A 21,169-nucleotide genomic window follows, 5' to 3' on the forward strand; every position below is an offset into this window, starting at 1 on the left:
GAATGTGATATTAAACATTTCACCCTCTGCGCATGGAATACCTAAAAGAACCTGGTCAGAGATTACTATACTCTGACAGTATCAAACTTCAATTCCAAATGATGCCAATATGGATAATAAAAGCAGCTTGCCATTGTAATCAACGGGTCAAGAAGAAGCAACAAACAGTTCTGTAGTTGAGACTTGTTTGCACTTACAGGCAATATGGCTATGACCACGTCTGGAGGTGTTTCCAGCGTCCCATCCTCAGCTGCATACACAATAGTAAAGACATACGTGCCAATCCACAGGACATCCAGAACTGGAAGAGAAGGAAACAAATACCTCAGCCAGGAACACTTCAGAATACTTCCACATATAGTGAGCTGAGCATAGTTAAAATCACAAAAGTAACATGACACTGCTAGCAAATAAGGAACACGCTATCCTCTAAACTACCAAGATTAAGAACTTTAATGATCTGTCTGCAAAGCATCAGTCATAGTAGCAGGAAAACTATTTGATCCCAGAAATTCTAAATACAAACCAAAACCATGCATTTGATTTGCTTTGAGATATCATGGGCCAAACAGCACCACTGTTTCTAAAAACAGATAATATTTTGACACACCCAGATGAAATGCTTCTGCTTTTCTAAACTTACTGTCTTGACACTTTATTGAAGAGTCAAAATGAAGAAACGAAACTTGCGTGAAACAGGAGAATGGATTTATATCCAGAAATCTCCATGCTGAAGGGAGGTTACTTGTGATAGTACTGTTACATCAGTGAGCAAAAATTAATTTTTAAAAATGCATATTTAAAACATTTTAGAAATAGACAAGGACTTTGGCCCAGAGTTAGTTTTTCTATACAACCTAGAGATAAAGCTTTTTCCGCTCAAATAATTAAAAAGCATAATGTAATTATGTAACCAGGGTACTATACAGCGGCTGTAACTAAAAATAACAGAGGAGGAATGAGTAAAAATATTTTAAAAGAGGAAGCAAGTTTAAAAATAAGAAGCTGTACCTTTAACAGGATTTTCTGGTTCATAAAAGGGAGGACAAGGGATTACTTTCTTCTCCTGTAGATTCTGTAAATAAAACAATCTTAAATACAAAGACCCCAAGCAAATCCAACTGCAAGTTTTGGAGAAAGCCCAGAGAACTGGTTTAGAGCGACTTACACACTCCTTACCACTCATCACATGCCACTCTGACGTCACTACATTTAAGTAGTAGGTGCAAACATGAAACTAAACCCAGCATTGGTCTAAGACATTTTAATAATAGTGAAGTGGATGGGCATCATCACATGGCTCACACCATGTGCCACCCAACCAAATTCTATAGACCCAGATGCAAAGGAAATAAAGCATTTTGCAAACCAGTGAGCAGACATCAGGTCTTACTGGCAACAATACTTACAGGCAGATACTGCACCACAGTGCCATTTTGCCTCCCTACAGCCAGTTGTTTTCCCTTCGGGCTCCAACACACTAAGCAAAAAAGAGAATTTCATCAGCAGTAAGGAAATTACGGTTATAAGGTCCCACAAAAGCAGTACCAGTAAGTCAAAACTGCGTATTTTTCCTCTGCAAAGCCCCATAAAGCTGAACAATTAATTTGCCTTTTCAATTACAGACAGCAAGAAGAGCTGAAATTCTTAGCATTCATACCAATGAAGCTTCAAACAGGTTTAAACTTCCCTCACACCTGCTGCTGCACAGCCTTACATTGCCCTGTAGTGGATACTCACAGCCACTTAGGAATGTAACAGTTTACATCTCGAACATACACTTAGTTGGTACAAGCACACAGGGACAAATAAACTGAGGAGAGAGGCCCAAAAGTTATATCAGAGCTGTCACAAAGATGCACAGATCGTGCTAAATCTGGGAGAGCGGGGCACAGTGCTAATTACTGATGTGATTACATTAGCGCAGTTTAGGTTTACACCACATCTGCTCAGGATCAAAACAGGGCAGTGCGGTAATCCGCCGGTCACAGAGAAAGCAAGGATGCTCAGATCAAAACCCAACAGGTGATTACCACAGACTTATTTGTACGCTTCCCTGCAAGTGACAGTCAAGCCTGAGACTGTGCAAAGCACAGGCAGGCACGGCGGACTCCAACTCACTGGCTGCAGCTCCTCCAATCAACTGGGAAAGAGCAGTTCCATCGCACCCCATTTTCCGAGTCTCAGGGATTTTAAATCCTTCCTGTTCGCATTTTCTTTTTATTTTTTAAGAAACCACCTCCCTGAGACAAACTTCCTTACGCCTACCTATCCACCTCTATTCTCACGCGCCCAACATTCTGTACCTTGCCCAAGGCTGCCACTCACCAGACGTAACAGCCACAGAGGACGGCAGCGTGGCGTACACTTTCACCGAGTCCGTGACCTGCAGGACGGAGATGCTGCCATCCGACAGGCAGATGGCCACCATGGTGGGACTAGCAGGGTTCCACTTCAGGTCATTGACCATCGCTGCGCTTCCCGAGTCCTTGGCCAGTTTGTGATACGCAAAGGGGCGTTTCTGCTGTTTCGCCTTTTACAAAAGACAAATATTTGAGACAGTCAGACAGAGCACGAAAACAAGTTCTCACAAAGTCACAATCCAAAGCAATTCTGGTCTCCCTATAAATTAATAACTGATGGAAATAAGTAGGGTAACAGCTTTTAAGCTAAAAAGGGTACATCTACATTAGATAGTAGGAAAAAATTCTTTACTCTGAGGGTGGTGAGGCATTGGACCAGACTGCCCAGAGAAGCTGTGGATGCCCCATCCCGGGAAGGGTTCAAGGCCAGGTGGGATGGGGCTCTGGGCAACCTGCTCGGGTGGGATGTGTCCCTGCCCATGGCAGGGGGGTTGGAATCAGATGATCTTTCACGTCCCTTCCAACCCAAACCATTCTATGATTCTAAAAAGCATATTTTGAGTTTAATGAAAAACTCCTTTACGAGACAGAGAAGCAGAAAAATCCCACCCGAGGCATGACACTCCTTGTGCTGTAATCTGGGTCAAAGAAAAAAAAAAAGAAAAAAAAAAAACAAACTCTTGCATGTACTTTACCTGATTAAAGAATGTGCGGACGTCAAAAAAGCCGATGAAGGAACCAATGTCACTGGACATCATACAGACAGACAGCGTGAGATTATCACAGCTTAGAGCCAAGTGCTGCACAGGAAACTTCATGGGAACTAAGGTACTCTGGACATTCTCCACTTGAAACACAAAAAACACGTGAGATAAGATGAAGCGTACAAATTTAAAGAGCAAAAACTTTTAAAACAATCCAGAAAGGACAAGTTTATGCAGAAGTCACTTAACAGACAGTCCTATAAAAAAAGTGAAAGCAAGCCCCTTCATCTCTATCAATAAAGTCTCAAGAGTCTCTCAAATTTCTCTGAAAAGAAAATGTCCCTTTCCTCCCTCAGTAACCTGCAAGAAAAACCAAGCGGACACGTTTTAGGTTTTACGTGCAGTGCGTATGGGAACTTTGGGTAGCACAGTTACTAAGGACAAGATGAGAATGAAAACCAAGTGGTTCTCATTGCCACCAAATTCTTATGCCACCAAATGCACCTTGGTTGTGAGGTGGCAGAACAGTCACTGCTTCCCCTCTCGCAGGACAGTCCAAATAGAGAACTGTGTGAGAACCGTGTCCCTCTCCACTCGCTTACATCCCCGACCCACGCACAGGCCCATGGCTCAGAGACTGGCTACAGGAGCACGTGGCCGCAAGGAAAGCGCTGTGTTTTCGGGTAGGAAAAGCCAGCCTCACTGTGTGGCACTGACACGGGTACCCAAACGCGACTGGCACCTGAAAAGGCACTACCAGCATCCTGGTGGCTTGTTCCCAATGATTACACTTCATTTCAGTTAGAGGCACAGCAAATATTGGTCCTGCCTTCTTATACAAGAAAGCACAGTAATTTCAAACACACCAAAGACCACAACAAGGACTGTGTCAGAAGCCAAGAGCTCCATAGCACAAAACCCAGACAAAGCTGTCTCTGCAACGACCACGAGCCGTAAGCGCGCCTTACCGATTTTATTGGGATCTTCTCCCAGCTGATTTTGCATGAGAAGATTTCTGGTCTGGAAGATCTGCAGGCTGGTTCCTCCTCCAGCAAAGACCAGCCCGTACTTGTTAGACACCGCGAGGAGGCTGGAGCGCTCTTTGGGGAGATCGTCAGGAGCATCAAAGATGCGGACCTTCTTCAGCGCTCTGAACTGAAAATCCTGTTGTGAGAGAGAGCAGACGTAGCTGTACGCGTGCAAACGAAGGGGAAGACTTTACTTTGGCTTCTCTAAGACAATAAGTTGAAAGTCTCTCCACGAGAGCTGCAGAACACCCACATCCATGCTACCGCTGGCCATCCTATCACCTTTTCTGTTTTCCCTAAAAAGACAGAGATCACACCGCAGCTTTGCCACTACTGGAACACCGGCTGGGTCTCTCTTCTACCCAGCAGCCTTTTTTTCATAAAACTTGCAGGAGCTGAATCTGAGACATCTAACTCCTCTCAGAAACACGCCTGAAACTAGCCAGTTGATACAGAAGGGGGAAAAAAGAAAGAAAAGGGAACAAAGCAGAGACAAAACGTGCTAGAATAAAACCTGTTACCTTAAAGCTACAAAGCACACAACTACTTAGTTTTTGTTTGCTATTGTAGAACAGATAGGGTTAGGCCTTCCACCCACCACCAGCAACTACTCTGTATAACCAGATTTATTTCGTGCATTTGTTTCTCTTATAATTTACATTGTCCTTTTGTAAAAGGAGAAAGAGAAAAGCAGGGTGAGAGAGAAAACTGCAAAAACACAAACTGAATTAAGGAACAGCAGCTGCACTATAACCATACAAAACAAGGTGTACACCTTAGGCAGGAGCCTCTCTTCTCCAACCACTGAGCAGAGCACTGCATCTAACGCCAGTAACCCAAAACAAGCCTCCGGTTTTTAGCTCATTTTGCCAAAGCACAGAGTAAGTGCCTTCCTGCAACCTGAGAGGACTGCAGGAGCTCAGAACCCTCTGCAAAATGAGCAGCCCAACTCCTTTGCTGCGGGTGCCTGAGCAGACAGCGGCTGCACAGATTCACAAGGGCTCGAGCAGCCCGCACGGACAGCCCCGTCCTGCTCACACAGCCCCGTCCTGCTCACACAGCCCCACCGCAGCGCTCTGGGACACACACGGGCGGGCTGGGCTGGCAGCACGGCTCCGCTGCACGCTGCCCGAAGGCAAACAACCACACGCACTGGTCCCAAAAGCAGATCCCCAACAGAAGGCCCCCCCCAGGAGAGCCCAGAATCCTCCAGAAGAGCTCGGAACCCCCTCCCTCCTCTCCCCAACAGACTCCCCCTGCCTCTCCCGGCAGCTCCCCGCAGCTCTGAAGAAACCCAGCAGAGCCCCCAGCCCCTTCCTGCCCCCCAGCCTCCCCCAAGCCCCCCTCCACCACACCCCAAGCCACCCTCTCGCTCCAGCCCTCCACAAGCGCTCCCCAGATGCCACCGAGACCGCCCCCAGCGCCCCCCAAAACCCCTAGGGGCTCCCCAAGAGCCCCCCCAAGCCCCTAGAGGCTCCCCAAGAGCCCCCCCGCCCCCCCCAGGACCCCCCAAACCCCTGGGGACTCCTCAAGAGCCCCCCCAGGGCCTCCCCCGCCCCCCAAACCCCTGAGGGCCTCCCCAGGAGCCCTCCCCGCCCCCCCAGGATCCCCCAAACCCCTGGGGGGCTCCCCAAGAGCCTCCCCCGTCCCCCCCAGCGCCCCCCAAACCCCTGGGAGTCCCCCAAGAGCCCTCCCGCCCCCCCCACCCCTGGTGCCCCCCCCAGCCTAGGCCGAGCGCCAGCCCCCAACCCCCCGTAACCGCTCCCCCCCAGCGGCCTGCCACCCCCTGCGGGACCCCCTGCGGGCCCAGGGCCGCCCCCCAGCCCGCCGCAGGCTGCCGGCCCGCGCCGTGCCTTCATCTCCCGCTCGGGGATCACGTTCATGTCGTCCCCCATGGCTCCGCGCCCGGCCCCGCCGCCTCAGCGCCGCCGGGGAAACTCCGCTCGCCTCCGCCGCCGCCGCTTCCGCTTCCGGCGGGGCCGCTCTAGCCGCGCCGCTCTATGCTCCGCGGCCCGCTGAGGGGGAGGAGTCCTCCAAGGAAGCGCGGAGGGGGATGGAGGGGGAAATAAGGGGCGGCTCCTGGCGGTGCGAGGGCTGCCGAGGCTCGGCAGGAGGCTGTGTTTAATAAAGCGTTTGTTCTGTGTGTTCTGCTTGGTCTGCGCTGGTTGTGGGCGGGGGCCTGCTGCAGGACGCGCCTCATAGCCCTGAGGGGACCCCACGGCCCTCAGGGACCCACCGGGGCCAAGCGTTGGCACGGGTCTGGCCGCCAACCAAGCCAGAGCCATCCCTCCCGGCCCATCAACCTCCGTGGGGGGCCTGTGGAAGCAGCACCACAGCCCAACAGTGCTGCACCCCAAAGAAATCCCACTCCCTCAGTGGGGGCAAGTGTGGTCGGGTGCTGGAGGCTGGTCCTTGTGCACCGCCAGGCACACGCTGAGGTGGAAACGATGAAGCACTGCGAGGGGAAAACACCCTTATGGTGCTTTGAGGCCCCACCAAAGTAGCCCTTGCTTTGTCAGTCAGAGCAAGGCCCAGCTGTCCTTCACAAAATCATCTGGGTTGGAAGAGACCTCCAAGGTCACCCAGTCCAACCTCTGACCTAACACTAGCAAGTCCTCCACTAAACCATATAGCTAAGCTCTAAATCTAAACGTCTTTTAAAGACCTCAGGGATGGTGACTCAACCACTTCCCTGGGCAGCCCATTCCAATGCCTAACAACCCTTTCAGTAAAGAAGTATTTCCTGATATCCAAGCGTCCTTCCTCGCTTCCTCCTGGCTGAAGCTCAGGGGTTCACCTCCCACCCGGCACACCCCCACAGGGAGCGCATCACCCCAACACAGCCCTGTGGTGACACAGACACATTTGGAAACACTGGTCTGTTCCCAGCTCCAGGAGCTTGCACTTCATTTTATCTAGGATCAAAAAGACATGGATTTCCACACAGATAACAGTAGCGATATGTGCAGGTAGTGACCTGAAGTATGGCAAACCACAACTAAATTCCCACATGATCCTTTCCCCCCCCCCTAACTGAACAACAGCTTTCACGCACAGCCCAGAAAAGCAGGTGCATTCCTAGAGGCTAACAGGCAGCAGAAAGCAGACAGGGCTGTGATCTAAGGGCAGTTCTGTCCTTTTGAGGAATACATGGATAAAGCATACCCACTCATTCCTCTAGGAAGCCTGGTTTCCATTTTGATAACTCACATCAGATAAGAACCTCAGGCAATTGCTTCAAGAGCAGAGAGCATAAAAAAAAAGTAATCTTACATGAGAAGCATTGCAAGTGTCTGCTCCTGATAAACAAGTCATTCCTTAAAACAAGCACTGCCACCTGTTTTCTTTAGAGAAAATCAGAGGTTGGCTTTCAGGAGGTGGCCTCTGCATTTCGTAACACAAACTCAAAGGCATTCGGTCAGTTATTACACAGATAAAGATCAGATCAAGGCAGTGCAAACCAAGATCTATTTAAGGGTTTATATTAACCAACTTGGAAAACAGCTCAACTAATCTGCAGCCAATCAGATGGACCAAGCCTCAGAAAAGCTAAACTAAATACGCTGACACATAGTATAGCTTCAAAAGATTTATTTTCAGTCTTCAAAGTAGACTGGCGCTGCTCTTACAATTTTTCTCTCTCCATTGCAGTTTTGGTTTTCATGCAAACAGTAGTGAGAATGTTTTTTAAATAAAAGTGCAGCCTTTGGCAGGAACAATAAGCCTAGTAGAGTTAATCATCTGTATTTTCCTTTAAAATTTATTAAACTGTGATTTTAAAAAGTTAAAAGCTGCCAAGAACATGTAAGAAAAAATGGGGAAGGGCAAAGAGCAAACATCTGGATTCCAGAAGTTGTGTATAGAGCAAGAATCACTGCAATAACCAGAGTGTGGATAGCACAGTCCCAGCTACACCTGGTCCCAGCTCTTACTCTGCATTTACAGCCACTCTTATTTTGCAAGCTTGAGGTCTTATATATCAGGAAAGTGTGCCCAATAGTCCCATGGGACCAAGCTGAAACACATGCAGAGAAGTCTACAAAATCAGAAAGAGCAGCTGCATGAAGAAAGATCCTCATCCTTAGCTGGTCTGGAAGAAACTTGCAGGGCTCAGTTTGGCCAAAGAGCTTCCTTTCACTTGAAGCTTCCATTTTCCCCCTAAGCCTTCCTGAGGGGCTGCAAAGGCGTAACAGCAGGCTTGTTTCTACACTTGATGGACAGGACAGACAACTACCTGTTCAGAGATAATGCTCCTGGTCTGATCCAAGCAGAGATTTATCAGGAAGAGGACCCTAAATTAGCTTTAATTGTCCTCACTTGCTGGTGTTGGGCTCCCCTCCCCAGGATAGGGTTTCAGTTTGCCCCTTTTTAGTTCAGGGCTGTGACTTATCTTACTGTTTGCCTCTCTTGCTATGGCTGATCAACAAGTCTCAGAGACCAAGGAAAAAGAAGAGCAAGCCAGGAAGAGGCAGTGGGAAAGACCTAACGCTAAATGGGTCGGTGGTTTTTCCTCAGCTGAAAAAGAGACTTGGCAGAACTTATTTCTTTAGCTTCCAAGTACCTCAGTTTTCATGTGGGTTTATCCACCAGGGTTGCCAGACTCCTCCGGTCTGTCAGCCTTTGGTTTGTAGCATTCTGTGGAGGGTTCTTGTCTTTGCCTTGTAGCCAGCAGTCAAACAGCTACTACCTGAAGACAATTCCTGCCCATTGCTAACCTAATTTCTCGTAGAAGCCAGCAGGATATTGGCTGCAGGGTTATCTGCAGAGCACGTTCCTGCTGACAGCTTAGGTTTGACCCTGTCCTAAGGCAAACTACAGTGGAAGGGCCGGATAAATGGGCCTCCAAAACAGAAGGGCACCTTGGCCCTAGTCTAAGCACCTGTGATATGCATTTGGTTCAAGGTGAAGCCCAAACAGAAGTCCTCACTGAATTTAGCAGCTAAAGAAATGTTCCCTTACAACATCCTAGCCTCGGCAGCAGACAAGGGTCTTCCAGAAGTAGAGGACCCAGGCACATCAAGGACATCACATGCTGATTGTGCAGAACTTACTCCCAGGGCTGATGGGGACACTTAGATCTGGGAGAAGGATCTGAGTAGGGGACACAGGAAAATGATTTTTTTTTTGTTGTTTTAAACAGCTCACTTGGCTCAGCCCCAAGATATGACTGCAGGATGAACCCAGGGAGCACACAGAAGCCTTTCTGTGCAGTGAGCCATGCCCACTTCCAAGCGTAAAGTCCCTGCTGGCAGACCTCTGGTGTCAATGCACCTCCCTGTGTTCACCCAGCACACACCTAGGCCACAGAGGTGGGAGCCTGACTTGGGTTTGATCAGGTCAGGAGGGAAGAAACTAGACCAAAGTCAGGAAGCACATGACAGAGCAGAGAAGGCACTTATTTCTTTGCACCGATGAAGCTGCTGTAGGGGCTCTACCAGGGAAGCACTCAGTGTCTGGCAGAAAAGCCCTTCAGGAACCTGTTGTGACAAGCACAGCTCTGAATCCGTGAGCTGGGAGGAAAGTAGCTCCTTTTCATGTGAGAAATGCAGGAAGGGCAGAGGAAAGAGTAAGATCAGATTTGTTTTTTTTTTTTTGTCTCACATTACACTTGGTGCTACAGCTTCTAACAAATCAAGTTAGCTAAGGGGTGCAGCAGAAAGACCCAAGCTGGGGACTCCAGCTTCCCTTGCTGTTCCTCTAAGGCAGGTTAGTTGAAAACTAGGACTGTCCACAGTAAAGAGTACCAAAGCACAGGTAACCCCTGTTACAGACCAGCAAAGCAAACAGTGCCAATTTCCCAGCCTGCTCTCTTCAAGGGAGGCTGGCTATGTCTCTCTCTGGAGGCGGACCAGAAGGTTTTGGGTTGCTTTCATTGGCTTTTCCTTCAAACATCATAACCCTGCAAAACAACAGATAATACAGATTAACAAAAAAAAAGCAGGTGCATCTTCACTCATCATAGCGGGGTGGGATTATCTTACTTGCTGAAAAATAGCATCTGCCTTCTATACAACGGGCGTCTGATAATTAACAGAGGACGGAAAGCCAACAGAGGGCAGTGCTGCCAGCTCAGCAGGCAGCTTTGCCTTTCCAGCAGCTTCCAGGAGTGCATTCCCAGAGCCTCTGCTGGTTTTCCTCTCAGAGCCCAGAGGATTAGCACATTTTATTTAGACAGCCACTTCCGAAATCCCTTGGGCACACACTGCATGCCAAGTGCTCCTGATGCGTCAAAACAAACACCAGCCCTGGCCCACCTTGTGTATAACCATACAGCAGAACATTCGAAAGCCAAACCAAGCAAGCAACGGCAATTACAGCCAGGAAAGAGGGCAGAGACGAGGCGCAAGGCAGCAGCTAGAAGAATCCCAAGCATTCTGCAACCACCAGCACTGTCTTCCTCCCTGAGGACAGCAGCTACGCGGGGAATGCCAGCTGCCACGCCGGATCAAAGGACTGCGCTGCTCTCGGGACGAGTTTTACATTTCTGCTCCTGCTCTAAACAGAGTCCAAGAGACAATGGGGCATCTGTTTGTCAGCAAAAGAAGGGACCCATCTGTGAAAGCTGCTGCAGCTGGGAGGAAGGATGGATGATAAGGGACAGGCCGCAGGCTCAGCCTGCTTCAGCGAAGAGAGCAACAAGGGTGTCAGAAGTGTGCACGCTTGGAAGTGGAGGATCCCAACATGCAGACAGAGCATTCAGTGGGGAAAGGGGAGATCACCAGCAAGCACGTACCAGCTCGGAGGGAACAAGCTCCGGTATCCTTCCTCCCAACCTGGGAGAAAGCTGGCTGCCTTTCTAAAGCTGCCTTCAGAAAGGGGCAAGCGGGATGGAGAGGAGCAGCTCCTATTCACGGTGGTAACAAACAAAAGCAGGGCCAGCCTCTGTGGCTGTGAAAGGAAAAGCCAGGCTTCAATAGGGCGGAGACAGAGCCAAGAGAACCCACCCCACTACCAGCAGGAGCCAAGCAAGTGTTGGGAAGCCATTTGTTACAGCAGGACTCTCGGAGCCCTGTCAAGAGGGCAGAGGCGGCTGTGGGAGGCGAGCGCTGGCAGCCAGTAACACAAAACCTTTCCCAGCACACGCCAGCTGTTTCAGGCACGTCTCCTCTCCACGTACTGCCCATCTCTCCAAAACAGGGCAGGGAGGAGCATCCCGTGGGCAACAGGAACCAGCACCGCTGGGGTTTGCAGGACCGCCATTCACTGCTCAAGTCCTGCCTCCCCTGGTGCGAGGGTCCTCCTGTCCCCTCCAGGCCCAGGGGACACGCACAGCTCCGCCTCCACCAGGCAGGGCAGCCGCTGCCTTCCAGCTCCCCCAGCACGCCGCTCGCTTCCAGCCTCTCCCCCGTCCCCTCCCAAGGGCACTCACAGCTTCAGTACAGCAGAGCGCTTGCCAAGCATCACGTTGACGAAGTCCTGGTAGGAGATGGTCTCGCTAACCCCGCCGGTCACCTCAGAGATCATCTTCTTCAGTTCCAGGTGGGTCTTCGGAGCCCCCATCTTCTCCATCATCCTTTTGACGGACATCAGATCTGCAAGAGCAAGGCACTGGTGCTGTGGCAAGGTGACCACGCTGAGCCCAGACCAACCCTGGGGGCACAAGGCTGGAGTTCCCAACTCAGACCCTCACCTGTGGACCCCCCCCCAAGGCTGATGGCACAAAGCTGCCAGCTGAAAGCAGAGAGAAGCCTCCAGCACAGCCCACTGCTGTACTGGCAGCGAGGAGCATCGCTTCCTATTTGTGTGGCTCAAGAATAAAAGCACCACACACTGCAGAAAAGGGGCAACTCCCAAAGTGATCCAAAGACACGCAGGGACACTGCTGCTGAGCTCAGAGAACGGTGCCAAGAATCACAAGGACGAGGAAGGGGGGGGAAACAACATCGGGGTTAAAGCTGCAGACAAACAGGCTCTGAGAGCAGGCGCCCCTGCCCATCGCCACAGGCCATTTCCTTCCATTGCTCTCACCGTGCCGCCAGGACCTGCGGCCCCTTCCCTCCCGGAAAGGCTTTGCAGCCCGGAGCCAGGCTCCTCCAGCTCCCCATGGGTTCAATTTCAGCTCAAGGGCTGGTGGAGGAGGGGAGCAAGGCGAGAGCCTCCTGCAAGGGCACAGCATGCAAGTGCCTGCACTTAGGTGCCTGCTCCAGGCCTGGAGAAACCTGTCTTTACCTAACTGGTGCTTTCCAGCCCCAAAGCAGGGCCATTCTGCTGGGCCAGACCCACACCCAGTTCCCATTTTTCCCTCTGATCCCTTCCCACCAAAGGGAAGAGCTTCACTGCACTGGAATTGCACGTGGTTTTACACGGCTTCTGCCTCAAGCCAGGCAGAACTTGGGGTAGTGCGAGCCCTGCAGCTTCCCCGCTCTGGAAATGCTGAGGATTGGAAAGGTGGCCCTCGTGGAGAAACAGATGAAAGCATTTGGAACAGAAAGCAGCAGAGAGTCAGGAGGAAAACAGGACTGAGAAGAGCTTGGATCCTGAAGCAGGTGAGGAGAGGCTGAGAAGGTTGAGGGGCAGGGGCCGGAGAGCCGGGAAGCCCCTGGCTGGGGATCAGGAGCCCAGCAAGGCCAGACCCAGGAGCAGTTTTCCTCCTCAACAGTGCAAGCACAGAGGGGAGCAGCAGACACAGCAGCAGACACCATCTCAGCAGGCAGTCACTCCTCCAGCCCAGTAACAGCCTCCCTGCGTCACTCACCGATCTCGCCTTGGTTGTTCAGGTCAAACTCCATGTACTTCTCTGGAAGAGACACAGAAACAAGTTAGCAGGTCAGAGCTGCTCCAGCAGGGAGACAGAGCGGGGGGCATGCAGGGCTTTGGAGCACTGCCGGATCAGAGCAGGGAAACAGGAGGTTTGGGGATACGATTGATACACTGCAGAACGCAAACAGCTCAGGGGGAGACAGTCTCAAGACCTGGTTTTAACACCCCTGTCTCAAGTCCAGGGCTCCACAGTTAAATGCTCTTTAATTGTGGCCGCTTTTCAATTGAGCTGAAAGAAAACACTGGCACGAGAACAAGTTATCAGCTAGCCATGAGTAGTGTTAAAAGGCTTCCAGCCAGAAAAACAAAGCTCTGGAACAGCCTCCCAGAAGGAGTAGCAAGAAAAGCAAAACCCTGAGCACTCCCAAGACAAAGCTTGATCGGATTAGGAGGGGGATTAAGTGACGTAGTTGCCTGCAACAGCAAGGGACAAACTCCGCAGTCCTCCCAGCGCCGTGCTGTGCTCCCGGAGCAACACCTGCCAGCAGAGATGCTCAGGGACCATGTCGAGAGGGTGAGGCCAAGAACATGCCTCGGAGCAGTTACACTGGAGCAGGCTGCTTGCCCTTCCAACCTGGTGTCAAAGCTCTCCAAACCAGGCGACTCCAGCACCCTCAGAGAAAGGCAGAACCAGCTCAGGCAGCCTGGACAGCGTTGCAAGAGGAAAGCTGGCATGCCGTAACAGACAGAGCACTGCTCTGAGCCAGGAAATCAGGATTTTAGTCCTGGGCAGCTTCTGATCTTTCAGAGGCACACCTGTGCTTTCTACCCCCCCCGCTAGCTGTTCCCCATTTAGAACATAAGCTCTTCAGGCAAGGATTTGCCTGTCTTACAGACCATGCGGCTCCTTGGGCCACAGGGGGGCCCCACCTTAACCTCAATTCTGCTAAATGGAGAGAGCAAGATGCCTGCTGCCACCATCCATCCACGCACAGCTGGAGAAATCTCCACTTGCCCTGCAGTTAGCACTCAATCCCCAGAAGAGCCTCAAAGGGCTCAATTTAAGTGAGAGCTCCCAGGCTGCAACTTCCCCCAAAGGGAAAGAGCCCTTTGCCCCAGGAACAGCAGCAAGCAGACGAGCGTGAACTGAAAAGTGGCAGGCTAATTTAGGGAGCCGAAGGGAAGAAGGGGGTATTTCACACATCAGAGCGTGCCCCAGGACTTGTGCGTCTGAAGGAAGGAGCTGGGTAAGCTGAAGTGAAGGGCAGCCACGGACAGGAGGCAGAGGAGCTGGCGTGACTTCACCTGGGTCTCAGCTGTGGATTGCTGTCAGGAGCTCAACAGGACAGGCCTACAGGAGTACCAGGCACAAACCAAAGCTGTGCTTGCTCCAGGCAGGCACAAGGGTCCCCCTCGAGCATTAAGCAACCCTCCCTAGATGAAACTGGGGCTGTCACACATCTGCTTAGGGGCCGAAGCGATGCTGGATGCCCCCCACGCTCTGCCCCGCCGTAACGACCTTGTGCAAATGAACTGCCACCTCCCCAGGCAGGGGTCGGGAGCCCCAGCATGCGCCCAGGGACACACACCCTGCTCTGCAGCGCCTGTGCCCGGCACATGCTTTCCCTTCTTCTCAGCTGACGCTGAGCCAGGAGCGTGGAGAACAGAGGCAGCTTTACATCACCGTGCGCTGAGCCTCGGCTCACACGCCCGTCTTTCCTTCCCATCCCAGCTGCAGGGATTTGGTGGGGCAAAGCCATGCCTGGTCCCTCCCCTCACAACTGCATTTACACAAGCACGGAGCGCACAGGGGCTCCCAGGGCTCCTGCTGGGGAGGGCGGCAGAGAAGAAACACTCCCCCCGTCATCACACAATGAGCCGATTGTCGGAGGAGCCGGAGGAGGCGTTGGAGAGTGGGACAGGCCACGGAGGCAAGCTCACGAGGCAGCAGGAGGAGATGCCAGGGGCTCTTGTTACAGGGAATTCTGCGCCTGTGACCCTACGGCTGCAATGTTTGAAGAGCCCCAGTTGTGATGGGAAAATAATGCAGGGCTGCAGCCAAAAGTCAAAGCCACACAAAAAGTCAACAGAAAAAAAGGATGGGGGAGCACAGGAGGCTCCTCCGCTCCTAGCAGGGTAAAGGAGCGCTAAACCCCAGCCAGCTTCCTCCATGCTGCATTGCAAAGCCAAAATTCACAGGGAAATAGCAGGCAACGCCTGAAATGGAAGCAGGGTCAGGCTTTATTTGGCTAGAGCCAGGCTGAGGACAAACCTTGAGGGCACCGTGACGCAGAAGGCATGCGTTCTCAGAGGCCGTGGGGGAAACGACTGCCTTCAGCCACTGCTCGGAAAGAAACTGGCTGCACCCAGAGCAGCCCTGCTAAATCCTGTCCTTTAACTACTCTGGGGACAAGCTCTAAACCCCAAAACCAGGCTTTTGAGCTGTTTCTCTATCCCCTAGCCAACAAATGGCCCAAACCTAAGCCCCCAATCTGCCTACACATTGGAGCTAGACCTACTTCGGGCAGGACTAGAGACGTTAGTGCTGCTGGCTCTGGTACTGAGGGGCTTGGGAAGCACCAGGGCAGGCTGAAGAAAATTCTGGAGAGAAAAGAGCCTCAGCTCCTTCAGGAAGGATTTGAGACCTCTGCTCTGTGGGAAGAGGTCCTCCTACTCACTGAAAAAAGTCCAGCTACTGCATTGTGCATTATACCAGCCAGCTTGTCTAGGTACTGAGACAGAAATTTGCCTCCTTTGCTGCTCCCGGGGGCTCTGCCCACGCAGCAGGTTTTGCGGCAATAGCAGCCTCCAGGCAGGATGTCTGCATGCTGACATGTCCCTGCCCTGCAAGAGGGGGAAGCACAAAGGCTCAGGTGAGAAAACCACCCCTGGGGAGTTTCATCGAGTTCCACAAGCAAGGGAAAGGTTTCCGTCTCAGCTCAGTCCTGTATGACTTATTCAGCAGAAAACTTCAGGCTGGTAAGATGTAAGTGCTGAGGGAAATAACGTGTTCAGAGCAAACAGGCTGACCGACCACCAGCTCTCACCTTTGAACACCGCCAGCTTCTCCTCCAGGTCTTCTTCATCACTGAACTTCGGGTCACAGAGAAATTCCTAAAACAGTAAAAGTATCCCCAAGGTTAAAGAAAGGAAACAGCATTACCCGGAAGACCTACACAAATCCCAGAGGGCCGTATCTGTGCCTCTGTGCCAGGAGGCTTAAAATGGGTCATACCCCAGCACACCTCAACAACTGCATGACAACCCCCGACACCCCTTCTTGCTCACCCAAGGTTTCAGCCCCCCAACCTCTGCTTAAGCACACGCAGCACATGGGCCGGGCACCCATTCCCAGCAAGGACTCCTATTCCTTGCAAGAAGCACTCGTTTCAGAGACTTTAAACTCTCAAGTGAACTCTGAGGGCTGGCAAATAGAGCAGGCAAAGGTTGCAGAAGGTCACGCACCCAGGAGAGGACGGGTATTTTGTATTTTGAGGGAAGGGACAGGGCTCCCTCTTTCTCAGACTGTCTGTCCATTTCTCCCATTGCTTTGCTCAGGCTGGAGAGGAAATCCCCGGTCAGTTCTGGTCACTTGTCCCTAACCCCACCTCAAAATCCATCAGGTACCCAACAAGAACAGAGCTTGCAGAGCCAGCCTTGCCGCTGTGCCCTGCCAGCGGCACCCCTGGAGCCAGCAGCAGCAGGTCTGGGTCCTGCCCCTGCCCCCCCACACCGCCCAGCCCCAGCCAGCCCCGCGCAGTGTAATGCCTCGATCTGTGTTCAGCAACAACACCGCATTCTTCAGCGCAGAAATCATTAACATCTGCGCAGCTCAGGCACTGCTTGTCCGGCATAAAACCCCTCCAGGGGCTGCGGTGGAGAGGGCTGAGGCTACTTCCTACTCTGTGCATTTGTTTCTTCATCAGCTATTTGTGCTCACAAAGGCAGGATGGGGTCCCCATGAGATGAGGATCTCCGGCACTGGTAGTACTGGGACAGCACCACTTGCTGTTAACAAGACCAGCCCCAGCCCATCCTTCAGGCAAACCCTTTCTGTACAGCCAGCCTGAGGTCTACAGGAAGCCCACCTGGACAGAAGTGTCTGTCAGTCCCAAACACCAAATGGGAGACCAGAGACCCCTCAACTAAACTGGGGTGACACAGGCTTCCCTCATCACCACGGGCACCAACACAAGCTGAGAGCCGCGGGGAAAAGCAATGTTCCCAGTTCCTTCTTTCACTCTCCTCAGAGAACTCGCTTTCCTTTATCTCAGCTCTTTCTACCCAGGGGTATCATGTGCCAGCCCCGCACAAAGGGACAATTCGGCTTTGAGGCTGGGGCTCAGCCAGCAGCAGAAGTCACCAGAGAGCAGAGTCGTGTTACCTACCGCCACTGCAAAAGGAACTTGCCAAATCTCGCTGAGAACCAAAGCTGAGCCTGAGCATCTCCTGGCCACCAGGTCACAGCCTTGTTCCTGCCCCACAGAAGCAGCGGAGAGCTGCAGGACAGGGGACGGGAGAGCAGAAGGGAAGGCTGCACCACGCGGGATAGCTGGGGACATGTGCCCGGGGTCTGGCAGCATGGTACAGAGCAGGAGGGGTGACACCGGGCACACACCCAGCACCCAGACCCCTTGCATCTCACCCACGGGGGAGCTGCAGCTGCTCCGCACTGAAGAAAGCAGCAGGGGGACGTATTTCAAAGGCATTCCATCCTCGGCATTGTATGCGAGCTGCCCCGTGGCTGCGATAAGGCCAGCGCTCACAATAGCGTGCAGGAATTCGGTCCCCAGGGCCTGTGACTCAGTCACTGCCCAAGCGGCCGAAGGTCCTCCCAGAGCCCTTTGCTAATGCTCCCATTTTAAGGGGCTTGTTCTATAATAAGAACTGCTTAAAAATAAGCCCCGGCCTCTCCCCTGCTTCTGCTCTTTCTCGGAGAGAGACTTTTCCAGGCCAACAAATGCAGCTACACGATTCCCAGCTACCTGTAAAACAACCTGAACAAAACAACCTGTAAAACAAATCCTCGCCCCCCTAAAGGGCTCCAGCTGCCAGGCCAGGCTGTGGTCAGGCTGTTTAGGTGCCCGAGGGCAGCTGCCCAGCCTGCAGAGGCTACGAAGTGGCTGAGGGATGTTCGTGCCTGCCCTGGGTGCGTGAAGCAGGCACCTGCTCTCCTGCAGGCTGAGCTCCCTGCAGCCCCGTGCATTAGAGGGTAAAGCCAGGTTGAAACTAATCTGTGCTGGATTACGCTTGCCACCTTGATGCACGAGGCAGAGCAATGTGATCACCATTCCCCAGGAAGGGGGGAATGGCCAAGAGGGGTTCCCAGAGGAGAGCTTCAGGCTGGAAATGAAAATTCAATACTGGGCTCAGCTGTCTTTCAGCAGCATGTGTGCACTCTGGACATTTCCTGCCAAACACCCTCATCCCACAGAGCTCAGGGGTAGAAAGCCGCCAGGAAAACAGGGCTGGGAAGGAGCTGGATGTTGGGATGAGACAACAAGATTACACCCGATAGGAATGTGGACTGTGGGATTAGTTTTTACTAGGAGTATTTTATTAGTTTGCAGTCCAGGGGCTGGTCAGGGCTTAGGAAACCCCCTCCCAGGCTCCAGGCACGCTGTCAGCCCAGGTCCGTGCAGCAGCTCAGTATCAGACAGAGGTTGGAGCCGTTCCACCCCATGGCTGCTCCCAGCAAGCCCCCAGTGCTGCACAGAGCGAGCAAAGTGCAGCAGCGTGGTGTTCACTGCAGAAGGATCCCACGTCTGCCCTGTGCTGGGCTGAAGACAGCTCTGCAGCAGCAGGTACAGCACACCCCATTCCTCCCAACCCAAGGGGAAGGTGTCCCCTATAGGGACGCTTCAGGTCCACTCACCCCCCCCTCTGTGGGGCACTGTCTCACCTGCTTCAAGCAGCCTGTTTGAAAGGTCCCTTTTTAGCCAAGTGCTCCCATTCTACGGCAGCACCTCCTGGTTTCTAATCACCTAATTCTCTCCCCAGTGACCTACATAGCCTCCACCTCAGCTGTCTCACCCTGCTGGCAGGCACATACCAACACTTTTCACCACCCCACTAACACAAGGTAACACAAGGGCAAGGAGCCCACTGCCTCCTCGGGGCTCCTGTCTTGCATGGCTCTGATTTCTCCACCTGGAACACCAAGAAGCCACCAGCTGTATCACCAACAGCCCACCAGACCCATCAAGAAGCGACCCTAAAAGTCCCATAATCGGTAGTTTTGAGGTTAAGACCTTCTTTTCACCCCCAGAACCGCTCTTGGCCAGGAGGGACGCCAACAGAGCTGCCTCCATGAGCCGCGCCAAGCCAGGGATGGGGCGAGCCCCCAGCTGCAGGCTGGATGTGCACCAGGGACAGGCCGCCCGGAGCACTTTGCTCTGAGCCAGGAGTCACCATTTCCTTGCTCAAGGCTGTGGGACACCCGACAGCCCTGTGTTCACCTGGCCCCATTATGGTGAAAGACCAGAGAAAGTCTGGAGTCGGCTCCTCGGAGCAGCTGAAGCCCCTCGATACCGGGAGGGGAACTCGAGGCACTGGACATGGCGGAGAGGAGGTCGAAGCCCTCTGGGAGAACAAGGGCACCCATTCTTTCTGGAGCGCCTTCCCCTGGGGAATTCCACAGCACCCAGCCCCACAGCACCCACGGGCACACAGAGCTGCCCGGGCAGTGCTGTGTGGAACTAGAGGTGCAGCCACAGGGGACACAGACCCCCAGATCTCCCAGGCACAGGGGACACAACCCCCCCAAGCCCCCCAATACCTCCCTCACCCCACACCCAACACCCCCCCGAGTAGGGGGGCACCTTCCACGAACAGAACGGCCACCCCACTCACGCACCTTCACCCTCCTCTCCCTCACCCAGCGGGCTCAGCCCCCCACCGCTCACCCCAAACCCTTCCCACCTTGTTGATCTCCTCCAGCCGCCCGTCCTGAGGGGCCCGCCGCAGCCCCCCGCCGCTCGGCCGGCGCGGAGCCGCCATCTCACGGTGCCGCCCCGCGCCCGCCGCCGCCTTAAGTAGGGCCGGGCCGGGCCCCCGCCTCCGCCGTTAACCCGTTCCCCGCAGCCACCCCCCGGGGGCCGCCTCAGGCCTTTTCCCCTTCGAGGAGGCGAGCCCGGTGCCCGGGGGGGGTCGCCGTGGTGTCGGGGAGCTGCGGGTGTACACGGCGAACTGGGAAAGGGGCCGACGGCTGCGGCCCCGACGGGCGGGACGTGGCCTGGGGGCTGCCGGGGGGCTGCTCCTCAGCGGTCCTGGGGTGGGTGGGCGCCCCCCTGAAGCCCCTCGGGGCTCCCTGCCATCGCCCTGCAGTGGGGTCGGGGGGTGTTATTGCTCCCAGGGGGTGTTATTCTGCTTTCGGGGGCGTTATTCTGGCCCAGGGGGTTGTTATTCCAGCCCAGGGGGTTGTTATTCCGGCCCAGGAGGTGTTATTCTGCCCCAGGGGCGTTATTCCAACAGTATAAAAAAATAAAAAATAAATAAATAAATAAAAAGCTGTTTGGGAGCAGCGCCGTGGCGTGAAAAGCCCAACTGGGAGCAACCCGGTGCTCGGTGAGCCCCAGAGCACGAGCAGCAGGACAAGGCGGTTATCACATCGCAGGAGACACGGCCACACTGACACGTCCTGGCCCGAATCTAACATGGGAGACTGCCCACAGCTCCCCCAGTGCCCTTCCAGACTCAGCCAGGCAGCTTTTTTTTCCAAAGACCCGTGTTAAAGCCTTTTCAGGAGGAAGCTTCAGGCGGCCGCCCCGCACCCCAGACCAGCTGCATTCAAACCCCAGGTGCAGCCCCCCCTGCGCTGTCACAGAGCAGCAGCACGGGCACAGCGTGTGCTCCTCCTGCTGTCTCACGCTCAGGTGGATGGGCAGCTACGTATTATATTAAGAATTTTTAGTGGATACAGCTCTAGGCAGGTGTCACCAGCTAAAAAAAAAAAAAAAAATTCCAGGAAGAGCAGGAGGGAGGATGAACCGCATTTTCAGCAGCACACGCGAGGCAGAGGCTTGACATTTCTGTAACAGCAGCAAGTTTGTGTGTTGATCGGTGGCATGTAATTGTCTTCCCAGGGAGACGGTGAGTGGCTGCGGCTCCCTGCCTCTCGGCCAAGCCACATCATGCTGCTCTCACTGCTGCGTGGTTTTGCTTTTGCAGAGCTGGCACCGGGCCGTGGGGAGGGGAGCTCCCGCCACTGTGCTCCTGCAGCTCGGGCACCCCAACTCAGCTTTTGTGCAGAGGTAGGAGGGAGATAGGTTTGCTCAGGTAGGAAAATCCCTTACAGACCCCTGGACCCACAGGAGATGGCACTGGGGGAATCCAAGGTCTGTGGCAGCAGTTTTACAAATAGCGTTACACAAGA

At 53.4% G+C, this 21,169-nt stretch overlaps 2 protein-coding genes across 3 annotated transcripts in view; both read right to left on the minus strand.

The window, feature by feature from the left end:
- NUP214 (nucleoporin 214) overlaps nt 1-6,080 on the minus strand; it is a 45,483-nt gene extending 39,403 nt beyond the window's left edge. The window contains exons 1-7 of one of the 2 annotated variants that reach the window (XM_035555060.2): nt 5,949-6,080; nt 4,036-4,231; nt 3,059-3,210; nt 2,329-2,533; nt 1,410-1,480; nt 1,012-1,075; nt 198-301 (exon numbers count right to left, since the gene is read on the minus strand). In XM_035555060.2, coding sequence (XP_035410953.1) covers nt 198-301; nt 1,012-1,075; nt 1,410-1,480; nt 2,329-2,533; nt 3,059-3,210; nt 4,036-4,231; nt 5,949-5,990 — 834 coding nt within the window. In that variant the 5' untranslated portion in view covers nt 5,991-6,080. The remainder of the gene's footprint in view (nt 1-197; nt 302-1,011; nt 1,076-1,409; nt 1,481-2,328; nt 2,534-3,058; nt 3,211-4,035; nt 4,232-5,948) is intronic. The other variant, XM_035555059.2, reaches the window with a different exon arrangement.
- Nucleotides 6,081-9,672: 3,592 nt separating this feature from the next.
- Nucleotides 9,673-19,825, minus strand: AIF1L (allograft inflammatory factor 1 like). Its single transcript, XM_035555062.2, has 5 exons — nt 19,717-19,825; nt 15,843-15,909; nt 12,791-12,832; nt 11,465-11,627; nt 9,673-9,994 (listed from the first exon to the last, which is right to left on the minus strand). Exons 1-5 carry the CDS (start codon nt 19,792-19,794, stop codon nt 9,907-9,909), a joined length of 438 nt encoding a protein of 145 aa, XP_035410955.1. The 5' UTR covers nt 19,795-19,825; the 3' UTR covers nt 9,673-9,906.
- Nucleotides 19,826-21,169: the final 1,344 nt, after the last annotated feature.

This window comes from Cygnus atratus, chromosome 19, assembly GCF_013377495.2.
Source record: "Cygnus atratus isolate AKBS03 ecotype Queensland, Australia chromosome 19, CAtr_DNAZoo_HiC_assembly, whole genome shotgun sequence".
NCBI classification, from domain to species: domain Eukaryota; kingdom Metazoa; phylum Chordata; class Aves; order Anseriformes; family Anatidae; genus Cygnus; species Cygnus atratus.